Source organism: Halyomorpha halys, unplaced genomic scaffold (assembly GCF_000696795.3).
Source record: "Halyomorpha halys isolate HHAL.00 unplaced genomic scaffold, Hhal_1.1 Scaffold235.1, whole genome shotgun sequence".
Taxonomy (NCBI): domain Eukaryota; kingdom Metazoa; phylum Arthropoda; class Insecta; order Hemiptera; family Pentatomidae; genus Halyomorpha; species Halyomorpha halys.
Window position 1 is genome coordinate 327,752 of NW_027114604.1, and position 13,623 is coordinate 341,374.

At 34.4% G+C, this 13,623-nt stretch overlaps 1 protein-coding gene across 1 annotated transcript in view; it reads right to left on the reverse strand.

Annotated features, from left to right (window-relative positions):
- Positions 1-224: 224 nt before the first annotated feature.
- The window catches only part of LOC106679948 (uncharacterized), a 79,665-nt gene continuing 66,266 nt past the window's right edge, over positions 225-13,623 (reverse strand). The window contains exon 2 of the mRNA XM_014419357.1: positions 225-3,909. Within this exon, the coding sequence (XP_014274843.1) occupies positions 406-3,909 (3,504 nt within the window). The 3' untranslated portion in view covers positions 225-405. The remainder of the gene's footprint in view (positions 3,910-13,623) is intronic.

Here is a 13,623-nt window from a genome sequence, read left to right on the forward strand (position 1 = left end):
TTGTTAATCTAAATAGGGAAGTAATATAATAAGAATTGATGAATTTCATAATTATTGATTATACTATCCTGAATGAAAACGCATCTTAAATCTAATATATATTTTTTTAAATTATGGTGTGAATAAGCTCTGTCATCGATATTAACGTTGTCTAAAAATATGATGTAATCTAATATTTAAAACTAAAAAATTTTTGATACAGCACAGGTAAAAAAAAAAAAAAATTAACAAACTAACTTATAATTTATTTACAAAAGGTACATCAAATAAATTGGCATCAGTACATAAATATTAACAACTCTTAAGTATTGTCTTTACATGTTCACAACTGACATCATTGGCACACAGATCAGCAGAAGGAAATAATAAATAAGTCTGAGGGGAAGAGGACCACTGCCATTGTCACTACCGCCGGTTGATGATGTCGTAGGAGTACTGATTCGATGGCGAGTTGAAATTGACGAAACTGCCCTCTGGAAACTTGTCAAAGTTCGATTTTGTATTAGTCGTTTGGGTTCTTTCGACCCTGTAAGAATCAGCAGCTTTGGAAACCTGTGAAGATTCAGATTTTTGGTGTTTTGATACATCGGTTTCTTTCGTTTCAGTCGATTTTGAATTTTGCTGCAATTCCGAACGATGCCTTGTCGATGACTCAGCTGTTATCGCGTCGTGAGCTTTTTTTGGCTGTGAATTCTCAAACGTTTGCCTGTTGTTTGTTTCGACAGGCTTAGTTTCGGTTGAGTTCGAAGGTTGCGGAGACTCAGTTCGTTGTCGAGCTGTTGTTTCAAACCTATGGGAGGAAGTATCGTTTACATTGTTTGTATTATTTCTTTTTAGATCAGGATTAAAATAAAGTGCTATCCCACTCGATGTAAATCCACTGTCTAGTAGTTGTTGAACGAGTTCCTGCTCTTTTCGTACAAGATGGTTGTTCGCTGCCTCTCTCTGAGATATTGCATCATGTTTTTCATTCCGTACACCACTTGGAGGGGGAGGTACTACTTGTGCCCGAGATTCATGGTTTACACTCTCTTGTGCAACTAAAGTCTCATCTCTGCTTTCATGTTTGATTCTCTGTAAATCAGGACCACTGGGACCTGTGTTCACAGCGTGCTGTTCTGATCCGCTGGGGTGAGCATCTACTACTCCATAACTAGGTTGAACCTGTTGGATAGAAGCTGGCTGGTGCTCGATTGCAGCGAGTATGTCCTGCAACAGGCCATTGGAAAGCACGTGTTCATGAGGTACGTTTCCATGTGATTCTCCGTTAGCAGATTGAATGTTCAGAGTGTAACTTCCTTGATTCCCATGAATAGGTATGTCTACTGAATTAGGTGTGTACTCATGAGATATCGACTTACTGATGTCTGTCCCCTCTAGTCCCAAAGAATGAAGAAGCTCCGGACTTGCAAAATCTTGTTGACTCCCATGAGAATCTTGTGGAGGACCATAGTTGTTAACATCTTGGTGAGGAGGTCCATAGTTATTATCTGGTGGAGGTGGTCCATAGTTATTATCTGGGGGAGGTGGTCCATAGTTGTCAGAATCTTGTGAAGGTGGCCCGTAGTTGTTAGATACGTCTAGATGTTGTAATTGCGGTGGGCTTAAATCAACCGATGGATTTACTTGAAAATCTCCTCCTCGACCTTCACTATGGCCATGGTGACCACCATCAGAACTGGAGTGGATGTCATCTGGGTGTTTTTGGGGAACTTCTGGAACACTTGGTGGAATGTACGTACCACCTTGGAAGGGCTTTCCATGACCATTCGTATTGTATTCAGCTGACTCCCCAATAGCCTCGAGCAATCCTTTAGGCACAGGATCCCTAAATTTAATTGGGACTTTCGGTTGTAGTTTGGGTCCTTCTATTTGCATTCCTGAAGGGACTCCATATGCTAAGGGTAAAGACGACTTATGCTCATGTCCCCCAATATCTGGAGGTGGCGTTCCACAACAGGTTGATAGTGGAACACCAAAGTTACCTTGTGGAGGTCCATATTCATTACTTGGTGGTCCATAATTGTCACTAGGTGGTGGTCCGTAGCTTCCACTGGGAGGTGCTCCATAACTTATACTGGGAGGTGGTCCGTAGTTTCCACTGGGGGGCGGTCCATAGCTGCCACTTGGTGGTGCTCCATAGCTTGGTGGTGGAGGGCCAAGATCATCTCCATGACCACCATGAGCGGATCCCGGTGGTGTGAGATCTGAAGAAATGGATCCTGAGCCATGCCCTTCTCCTTTAGTGAGTAAGTTCAATATGTTGAGATTACTGTCATGGCCAATAGGTGGTCCGTATGAACCACTCGGTGGAAGTGGAGGACCATAGGAATCACCAGGTGCCTGCAGATCATTTGGAGGCCCGTATGAACCACTAGGTACACCATACGATGTTTTTGGTGGTGTTAAATCACCATGGGAATGATCACCTCCTGAATTAGGAACTCCGTATACAGGTTTTATAGAGACTGAAGGAGATTGAGGGAGTGGAGGAGGTGGACCATCATAAGTTCCTGAGTGATGGTCAGGATGACCACCAGGTGGAGGAGGTGGAGGTCCTCCATAAGAGCTACTAGGGAGGGATGGTGGTGGTCCATAGTTTCCAGAGAGTAAATCAAGACCACTACTTGGAGGACCGTAGGAGTCACTCGGTGTTCCATAACTTGCACTAGGAGGAGTAAGTGAACCATCTACAGAACCATGTCCACCTCCAGGTCCTGAGATGAGACCATTTCCACCAGAAGGAGGTCCATAAGCGTCACTCGGAGGCCCATGGCTTACTGGTGGTCCATAAGAATCGCTGGGGCCAGAGTGGTCTCCAGGAGGATGTGAGATTCCAGGAATGGGTTGCCATCCATCGTATGAAATTTCAGGTGGAGTGGGAGGAGATGGAACACCAGGTGGTGCATGTGGCCCGTGCCCTGAGGGGGGACCATAGATTGGTTTTGGTTTTAATGGTGGCCCATACGACGGCTTAGGTGGAGGTCCGTAGGTATTTTTAGGTGGTCCAAAACTAGGTTTAGGTGGCCCATAAATTGGTTTTGGTGGACCGTAGTTGGACTTAGGTGGTTTCAAAAAAATCCCACCGTTGCCCTTGGGAGGTCCGTAAATAGGTTTTGGAGGCCCGCCGCTTGGTGGTCCGTGACCGAATGATGGCTTTGGTGGTCCGTAGTTAGGTTTCGGCGGTCCATAAATTGGTTTTAACTTTGGAGGTCGCAGGTTCGGAGGTCCGTATACAGACGTTGGTGGACCGTTGTCAGGTGGTCCATAAGAGTTTGAAGGCGGTTTTAGTCCACCAATATTGAAGGACGGAAATTTGCTGGTCGGAGGTGGTCCGTACACTGGTTTAGGACCACTTGGCCTTGAAGGTGGCAGGTAGGAATTGCTGGGTGGTGGTCCATACACGTCGCCTGGTGGTGGTGGTCCGTATGCGTCACCTGGTGGTGGCCCGTAGACATCTCCCGGAGGTGGTGGACCGTAGATATCGTTAGGTGGCGAGCTAATGTCTGGAGATGGGCCTATGCTATCTGTTGGTGCTCCATAGACTGGCTTTGGCGGTCCATATGTGCCTGGGGGACCGTGGCTTGTAGGGGGACCACTTGGAGGCGGCCCATAACTGACTGAAGGTCCTGGATGAGGTCCACCAGGAGGCGGTCCATAGCTACCAGAGGGTCCTGAGGAAGGTCCGCTGGGAGGTGGGCCGTAGCTATCGCTTGGTGGACCGAAGCTGTCGCTGGGTGGCAGGTAGATGTTTCCTATACCTCCACCCCCGTGTGGTGGCGTGATAAATTCTGGAGGTGCCTCTCGTCTGTTCACTGTTTCCGATGCTGCAGCTTCTGCCGTCTCGTTCTTCTGATTTGTTATACCCGAGGCATAGCCCAGGAACAAGAGGCATATCGCTGGGATCACCTGAAACACACAAAAAGCATCGAATTAATTGTTGTAGAAGCAAAAACAATATAAAACTGTATTCATAAAGAGATTAAAAACAAATGTAAAAATAAATATATCTGAGTAGAGGAAACATTATGTTAAATTTAATTATCCATTTCTCAAGGTTCGACGGAAAATAGCTTAAAGAATTAGTTTGACATTAAAGGAGTTCTCAAAAGTTGACAATATCGTAAATAACTATCTTTCAATAGAAAATTTTGTTTAATAAAAAGACTGATACAAACTGACTTAACGGAGCTGTAACATCTAATTTGGAAAAATCCCATTCATAATTGTATTATCCCCAAAAATTATTTATAAAATATGTCTTTAATATATATTATAATATAGCACCCAATTAGGACACTTCACTCTAGTTTCACTCACTCAATGTGAATATAGTTTTCATATAATGATGATAAAATTTATTGATTAATCTATTAAATAGCAATATATTTCATTATTTTTTGTTGTTTGGATGAGTTACTAACGTATATAGAAAAGTATAAATATAAAAGAATGTTTGTAGTAGTGGTCCACAGGCAATAGATGGGCAGCGAGTGTTTAGTTTTGAGCCACGTGAGGGTACAGCAACATGTATTTTTGGAAGGGCTATAGTAAGAGTGAGCTGCACTTAGTTTACTTTCTGGTATAGAGGTCTGAGGACTTCTTAAAAGACCTATGTGTTGGAATTGTGGATATTGCGATTTTGCCAGAAAATATTGTTCTAGACTCCATGGACATCGTTATCGGCATAGTTAACTGTATGATCTGGGATTTTGGTTATCTGTGTTTTTTTAACCAATTTATTCGGTTTATTAACCTATTTATGAGTTTGAAATATTTATTCTTTATTTAACTTGTTTATTTATTAGTTTCAATCTTATTTATTCGTTTTTCACTTTTTTATAACTAATATTTTTTTATTTATTTAAAAAGAAGTTCTATATTTTCCTTTAAGCGCACCTACTGACATTATTAACATTGATGAGTTCATAAATATAATATTGCATTATACAATGAATACTTATGTTAGTTCTTTGGAGAAGAGAAATATGAGATAAATGGGAATCTATTGGAGTATTATAAAATAATATGTAGTTAGGAAGAAAATAGGAATGGAAATAAAAGATTAAAAAAAAATTAATAGAGGATAAAATAAATATTACATAACCTAGTCAAAAATATGTATATAAAGAGAAAAACAAAAGAATTGAGTAAAATTAACTTAATTATGTTTTTTGTGTGTTTTTTTTTATTTATTAATATTTACAACTGTATAAAAAAATACAACAAGTAAATTTGATCATAATGACTTAATGATATGATACAGGATATAGAGAAACTACCCAGTAGTAGAACTCTAAAAACAGTTTACAATATAAGGTCACGAGGCCATCTTCTTTTCAGGCGCCTCGGAGGATTGCCAGGAATGGAAGAGGAAGCAAGGTTAGAAACTAGTGGGTTTGGGTGGTTAGGGAGTTTATTATGGAAGGAATAATATCGGGTTCGGGCTAGATCGGTTACATAAGGAATATTTAGGTCTTTATGGATGGTTTTATTAGTAACAAAATAAGGAGCATTGAGGATTTTACGAAGGATTTAAGATTGTAAAGATTGGATACGAGAGGAATTCGAAGGTTTAGTGGAGCCCCAAAGCTAATTATGTTAGTATGTATATTTTGTCCTTAGGACTATGCTAATCAGTAGTTATGGCAACTTATTGTATTTGGGCAGAACTGCCCATTGTTTTTAAGTGAAGCATTGCTCTCTTTCTCTTCTAAAGCAAATAATGTTTTTTTTTTCAGTACTATTCAATTTTTTATCATGATTTTGTACAGAATTTATTTCTATCTACAAGTAGTAATTACTAAACAAAAGTAGTTTTTTTTTATTGCAGAATTTGACCTATTTAATCTTAGAATTTGTAATAGGATTGTTATGGAATTTGACTTAAAATGAAGTGAGATCTATGATGATGCAGCAAAATAGTACATTCTTCACTGTTGGTAGCAAAAATTCATTCTTTCCAGCCCTGAAGAAGCCTTGCAAAGTAAGGCGAAACATTGGTTAACAATAAATTTTCTTTTACTATTTTGATACCTTTATTGACCTCCACCCGGACTATCTTCCTCCAATTAGAGTGTTATTAAGTACAATATATTACTTCAATATTGGAAAAAAACAAACAACTAAAATCTGCACCGCTACAACACATGAAAGGGTCTGGGTGCAGTATTTTGTAAGGAAGAACTTACAAGGCCAACTGTTGTGCAAGGAGGTGGTTTGGTCAGAATCACGCTCGACCACCAATTCATTTCTTTGGTTGAAGGAAGATATAAGAGTGACAATCAATAAAGGAATGAAAAAAGTTAAAGAAATCTATTTATTGTTAACCAACGTTTCCTAAAACGTTTCTACTTCATACGGTCATCTTCTTCAAATTGGAAATTTTGATAAATCAATTATTCTGATTCAAATATATTGCAATAGCATTTTTAAAATTTCAGTAATCACATTCCTATGCATTATCCTAATTTAAAAATGAATGTGGATTTAATAAAAGCAACGCCAGACAGACAAGTGGGCCCCGTCCGGAAACTTATAATCTTACTGATTATTGTTTAATTACTAGGAATGCCGTTGCCTTCCGTAATGAAGAGAAGCGCTCCCGTTTTATGAATCGTTAATTAATTAAGAATATTAGAAATTCGAAGGAGGTTAATTATGGAAAGTCGGAGGTTCCATAGAAATTCGGGGTAATTAAGGAATTGTGTTGGATTGGAGTTTTTCAGAAAGTCCGTGAATGTAAGAAGCAGAAACTTTTTAACAATTGGGTGTTATATTTTAGGATCATGTGTCAGTTTCTAATTATCTCGCGTATTTTCACGATTTAAGGTTTCAATGTTCAAAAATAAGATTATTAGAATAAATAACGATGATAGTTGATTACCTTTTTACTTTCACTTGCCTATATGTTTAATATATAGTAAGGAGGAAATATTACGATCATACAGAATTAGTAAATTTCAAAAAATTGTCTGTTATAGAACAGCCTAGCTAAAAAGAAACTAATAATAATATAAAACGAAAACTGCGTATCAGTAGATATATGCCGTTCATGTGACAGTAACATTTTCGGTAAAATTTATTTATTGTTGAGAATAAGATCAGAAACATAAAAAAAAGTGAGTGTTGAACAAACCATGTTGTACGATATAATGCGGAAATAAAAATAAATAAATAAAAGGGAAAGAAACTTTCTTCGGTCGACCTTTCGTTGTTACAAAGGTCTTTGCTAGATTTTATACTCTATGGTAACCACATCAAACCTCTACAGCTTGTTAATGTAGCGTCATAGGAATGGATTCATATTTCGTAATACATAAATAATATGATAAAAAAAATGTAACACAGTAGTGAAACTTAAAGTAGACTAATCAATACTATAATAATTCTGGAAATTTTAGCTAAGAAAATCCATAGTTTTGGGGAGACAATTTTCTATCTTAAGTACAGTACGATTGCTTGTGCACTTGCTGACAGTAAACCTTATCTCACTGTCAATTCAACTTAGTGAATGAATGATAATTAGCAATTCAATACAACTAACAATTGCTATCAGCAAAGACAAACAAACACAAAACATACAAGTTATAAGGGTTGCATACCTTTGATTTTTGACACATCTCCTCCCATACCTAGACCATAAAACTTTTTCTTTTTAATTTTATTTTATTTTTGCTGGGCCATAAAAGTTTCAGGTGTTTTATTTTTTATTGTATTTTAAATTCCCAAATCTTACCCAGTTCTTTTCCAGAGAACTCGACAATTTCCAATCGAATAGCGTACTTCTTACTTTCACTTACCTATACTTGTCATATATAGTAAGGGAAAATATTACTATCGCGCAAAATTTCTAATTCGTCTTTTTGACGGAAATACATGTTTTTAGTTCCCCTGAGTAAAAATAACAACGTGATTTTGGAAAATGGTCTGTTTGTGAACAAAAAAAAAAGTCACATGAATATCAAATTAAGTATTTGAAGCGGATATATGCCTAGAATGTGATTGCAACTTTACCGATAAAATCTACTGACCGAAAATGCCACTTTCTAGAAACGATTTTTCGTATTTGTTCTTATTTCTCAAAAACGACTCTAACTCGGTATGGCAGTGAACAACTGAATATTTCTTAATATCCTTCTTGAAAAAAAATTTCAAAAAATCTATAATATAATATGATTGAACTCATATTTGTCACATTTGTTTATTTGAAAAAAATAAATAGTTATCATTATTAGCAATAATATGCAATTTATAAATTCAAATTATTAAAGAATATTATTTATGAATTCTTGAAAACGGCTCTAACGATATTTATTAAACTCAGTAGGTCAACGTGCAATTGGCTGTTATTTAATGTAAGATAGGTCAAATCCTCATTTAAGCAGTATGGCAGGCGTTAAATGCGTATTTTTCTAAAAATCTTCTTATAAAGTACTTTTTTTTTGTAATTAAAAGATAAAAATAAACAATTCTCCTTGTGACCAATATTAAAAAAAATTATGAATAGCTAAAGGAGGAAAATAACAGCATCCATTTCGGACAAACAAGACACCAGACCACCCGAACAGTCCCGATTGCATAGAAGCTTCGCGTTATCTTTGTTAAACTGTTGCATTTTTGGCAGGAAAAAAGTTATATTTGTTAATCCCACCTAGGAAAACACTAAAATTCGAATTTTTATAACAACAGAAAATAAAATTTTTTTGTTTACAATTTTGTCTTTAATTTTTTTTTTTCGTTAATCACTAAAATAGCATTAACTTTAAAACGAGTCTACCAATTTAAATAAAAGTTAGGGACGTAATTTGGTTAGAAGTGAATGTTTTGTAATTTTCGCACCGCACCATTTATTTATTTATTTTTATAATATTTTGATACTAGAACAAAATAAGGTGATTTGAACGATGGAGATAGTCATTTATATCTGTAACAGTCATCTATACCTCTAATAGTCATCTATACCTCTAATAGCCATTTATACTTCTAATAGTCATTTATAGCTCTAATAGTCATTTATACTTCTAATTGTTATTTATACTTCTAATAGCCATTTATTCTTCTAATAGCCATTTTTCCCTCTAATTTATAGAATTATTTTTTCATATTATATATTAAATTATTAGTTTCTATTTGTTTGCAATTATATTGTACTTTATATAATATTACATCGAGCTAGAACTAAACTAGCTGATCCCATTTGCTTTCCCTGGGTCAGGGGTTAATCATTTAAAAGGTTTTAAATCTCGATCTGTTTTAAGTCACTTTCAATGTACAGTTACGCTTCACAGCTTTTATTCCACCTCCGCTTTTCTATTCGTTCTATCGGGGCACTTAGCTCACGGAGAAATTATTTCGAGATAAACACTGCTGTAATATTTAACGATATTCTTTCATACAAGTTGGTATACGAAAAAAAACTGTTTTATATAAAAAAGATCCATATATATAATCATAAGATTATTTATTTCAAGCGTAACAATGTATGACTCACTTTTTAATTATTGTCAGTAAACGATGCCTGTGGAGTTAAAAAATTTTAATATCCTAATACTGCAAATATGTTATAAGGAACCTAAAATTAAGTATCAAAATGCCGTTTAATAAAACATTATAGCTTATAAATATTTCTAAAACCTAAAAAACAACTCTAAAAAATGCATCTCCTAGAATATTGAAGCTGCAACTTCGAAGTATAATTTAATTATGTGCATAGGTAACTGACATAATTTACGTTTTATGGATACTAGTAGAGACAAAGTGAATTAATCCACGTTTATTTTAAAATATTTTATGCCCACAGAAACTCATTTAAGCTTTATCTCTCTCTATAATAAAACTTTTGTCTGTAACCACACACTTACTCACTTAAAATCACGGATTAAAATCCTTTGGGACTCCACTAAACCTTCGAATTCCTCTCGTATCCAATATTAAAACCTTAATGTTCCATTTGTAACATCTAGCCCATGCCAGATACCATTCCTTCCATTATAAACTCCCTATCCTAGCCCACTTGTTTCTAGCCTTGCCTCTTCCATTCCTGACAATTTTCCGAGGCGCCTGAAAAGAAGACCACGAAACCTGCGAGAGAATGCTACCAATGGGTAGTTTCTCTATACGCCTGTTACACTCTATTTTAACTGAGATTAAATTTACTAAATGTACTATAATGTGCAGTTGTAAATAGCAATAAATAAATTTTAAAATATCACGGATCACTAAATCTCAAACATGACAATGTCAATAAATTTTAACTTATTAATGGAGGTTCAAATTTATACTAGCAATAAGGCTGGGTTTTAAAACATCCGGGCTCAAACGTTCTAAAACTTCAAACATTTTGGCCAGAACTTCTAGCCTTCATCAGAGCTAAGAATAAAAAAGAGATAACAACCAATAATTAATAGGTTATACAGGATTATTTGAAAATAACTTACCATTATAGGTGCATTATTTGTGTTGAAAGAAAAGTTTAGTATAAATATTATATGAAGACAAAGACTACATGAGGAAAATAAAGAGGAAAGACACACATTAAAATACCTATGAAAATTTAGTGAGTAGATATACATATATAAAATGCAAATTATTTAAGATAAGTAATTGATAATCAATAAAGTGGTGATATATTTCCCACTTTATTCATCACTTTATTTTAAATAATTTTCATTTTCTACTTACACTTACTAACTAGATTTTCATATGTACTTTACTATTAGTTCCTTTCTTTAAACTAACGTTATAACTATAATGTAGGAAATTGTCCGGTTTGCGGTCAATAAAAGTATCAAAATTATAAAGGAAAAATATTTATTGTGGAACGTTTCGCCCCACTTAGCAGAGCTTCATCAGGGCTGTCAGATTGAAACAAGTTGTCATCTTTGTTTCAATATGACCGCCACCTGGACTATCTTCCTACAATCTACTTCAAGCAGTCAACTATATTCTTCCGTCACAACTATAAACTATAATTTTAAAAGATTTAATATTTGTTATCCTTCAATAATTCATTAGTCACTGTAAAACCTTAGAAAGTAAAATAAAATACTAGCTAAAACTGAAATCAAGATATGCAATAATACTCCATGACGCCAAAACGTTTGTAGCCTAAGCCAATACTCACCGATTTTATTCACTTTCTACGGCACGATGTTTGTTCATGTTACATCGAATCGGATCCTTTCATTCAATATTCCACAGTCGAAAAGTGATTGTATTTGATTTCTCGGCTTTAGGAGAAACTATCCCACCGAAAAGATAAATTGAATTAACTGGAAAAGTAAACTTTCAAATTTCTAACTAATAATTTTATAATTATTATATTATTTAGTACCTTATAATTCTGAAATAATTTTAAACATTAATTCACAAACGATTTATAACCTGGTAGTAATTAAATATTACAACGTAACATTTATAAAAGAAAAAATATAGTATTACCCAACATTTACTAGACAAGCGGTCTAAATTGCCTATCCATTACAAAAGACTGATCTACATGACTATTATAAGGCCTATCTGGACATACGGAGTGGAGCTTTGGGGCTCCACTAAACCATCAAATTCCTCCCGAATCCAATCCTTAGTCCAAAATCCTTCGTAAAATCTTTAATGCTCCTAAATTTGTCACAAATCAAGTCATCCATCAGGACCTTAATGTTCCATATGTTTCCGATTCGGCCAGAACCAGATACCATTCCTTCCATGATAAACTTCTCAACCACCCAAATCCACTTGTTTCTAACCTGGCTTCTCCTTCATTACCTAATAATCCTTCTAGGCGTCTAAAAACAAGATGGCCTCGAGATCTTCTCCTCTATAAATGTTATTGGAGTTCTTTCAGTGGGTAGATTCTCCACATGTTTGTATCATGTCACTATGTCACCTACAGCAAATTTACTTGTTGTATATATGTGTATACAGTTGTAAATAACAATAATTAAATTATTTTAAAAAAAAAGTATTACCCATAACAGAAAAATTAATTTGTATTAATATTTTAATTTAATAAAAGTTTGACCCTATGATTAAAAAATTAATGAAATTCAGAAGATTTTTTTATTATATTTAAAGCACGCAGAAATTATAATTCAATGGAGGGTTTATTTAAATCGAAAGAGAAAACAATATAATTTCGAATCTAATTTAAAAGTTGATTTTATGATTTATATAAGTCCATATTTTTCACCTGGATAAAATGCAAAATAGATTTTTAAAAATTTTAGAAAATTAAAAAGATTTAAGTCTTTGGTGAGGGGTCAAGTGGAAAAACAATTGTACACCTTCTTTATTTTTTTTTTCGATTATGGACATTTTTTGCATTATTATTTTTCTTAAACGGACGAATTCAAGGATTCACAATAGAAAAAAAAACAGTCTAAATGCCTTTCAATTTTAGCTTTTCTTTTCCTCAATAATTTAGTAACCATTTTTTTAGCTCACAATTAAGGGCTCTTGGCGTAAAACGGAAAATAAATGTACCCTGATATTGTAACCAACAGGGCCCTGTTTCTTAATAAAGTACAAACTAATACTATTAGTCTTGTCGATTTAACTAGATACAATTACACTGACTTGTACTTTAGTAACTAGTACATTTGAATGTTTTAACTCTTGTAATATCACTAATAATCCTTCCTATTATGAAAAAAAATAAGTATTAGTACAATTACCACGTTGTTTCTATACTTGTATTATGGACTAATACTATTAGCTGTCATTATGAAACAGAGCCCAGGAGTCCGGAAAAAGACTATCTAATTCCAGCCAAGCATTTCTAAAATATATTACATATTTTAATACTTGTTGATAATTTCTATATTTGGAAGAATCGTATATAAGAGAGATGATACTCTTTGATGATTACGAAGCCGAAAATATTCTATTTTAGCTCGTTCCTAATATCTCATCCCTCTCAAAAAAAAAAAAAATCCGAGAAATTATACAGGCCAAGATAACGCAGCTGAAATCTCCAAAGAAACAAAATTAATTTAGGCTACTAGTAAATATTATAAGTTATGTAATGCTGTATACACCGAGTAACCAATTTCTTTGAAGTTTTACAATATAAAAAACTATTATTTATATAAACAACACACAAATGTACAAATACAGATGTGTATATAGTATATATACACATATATTTTAATATTAATTTCTTTTTAAAGATGTAAAATGGGCAATCGGCCTGAAGAAGAGACATTTTAAGGATATGACATCAATGATTAAGGTACATTCAAAAAGATTAGCATTGTGAGAGTAAATAATTTAATAATAATACGAAAACAAATTTTATAGGTTGTATCCTTGAGAATGACCCGAGAGCCGAAATGTTGAAGATGTTTTGAAATAAATAGTTGCGAGTAAAAGTGGATAAATTGTTGTTTGTGTTAATAATAAAATAAACCACTCCCAAAAAATCAGTATTATAAATTGTAGCAGTCAGCGAGTACGAAGTACCGCTATATCCCACCAGGGGCCAGCACTACAAGCGCCTAAGAAGCTGTACAATTGTATATAAGTTATTATTATAAAAAATACGATCTCCTGTATAAAATGTATATATGTTTATATGTAATATGTAAAAATGTAATTATAAAATAAAAAGAGATCGAGCAATAA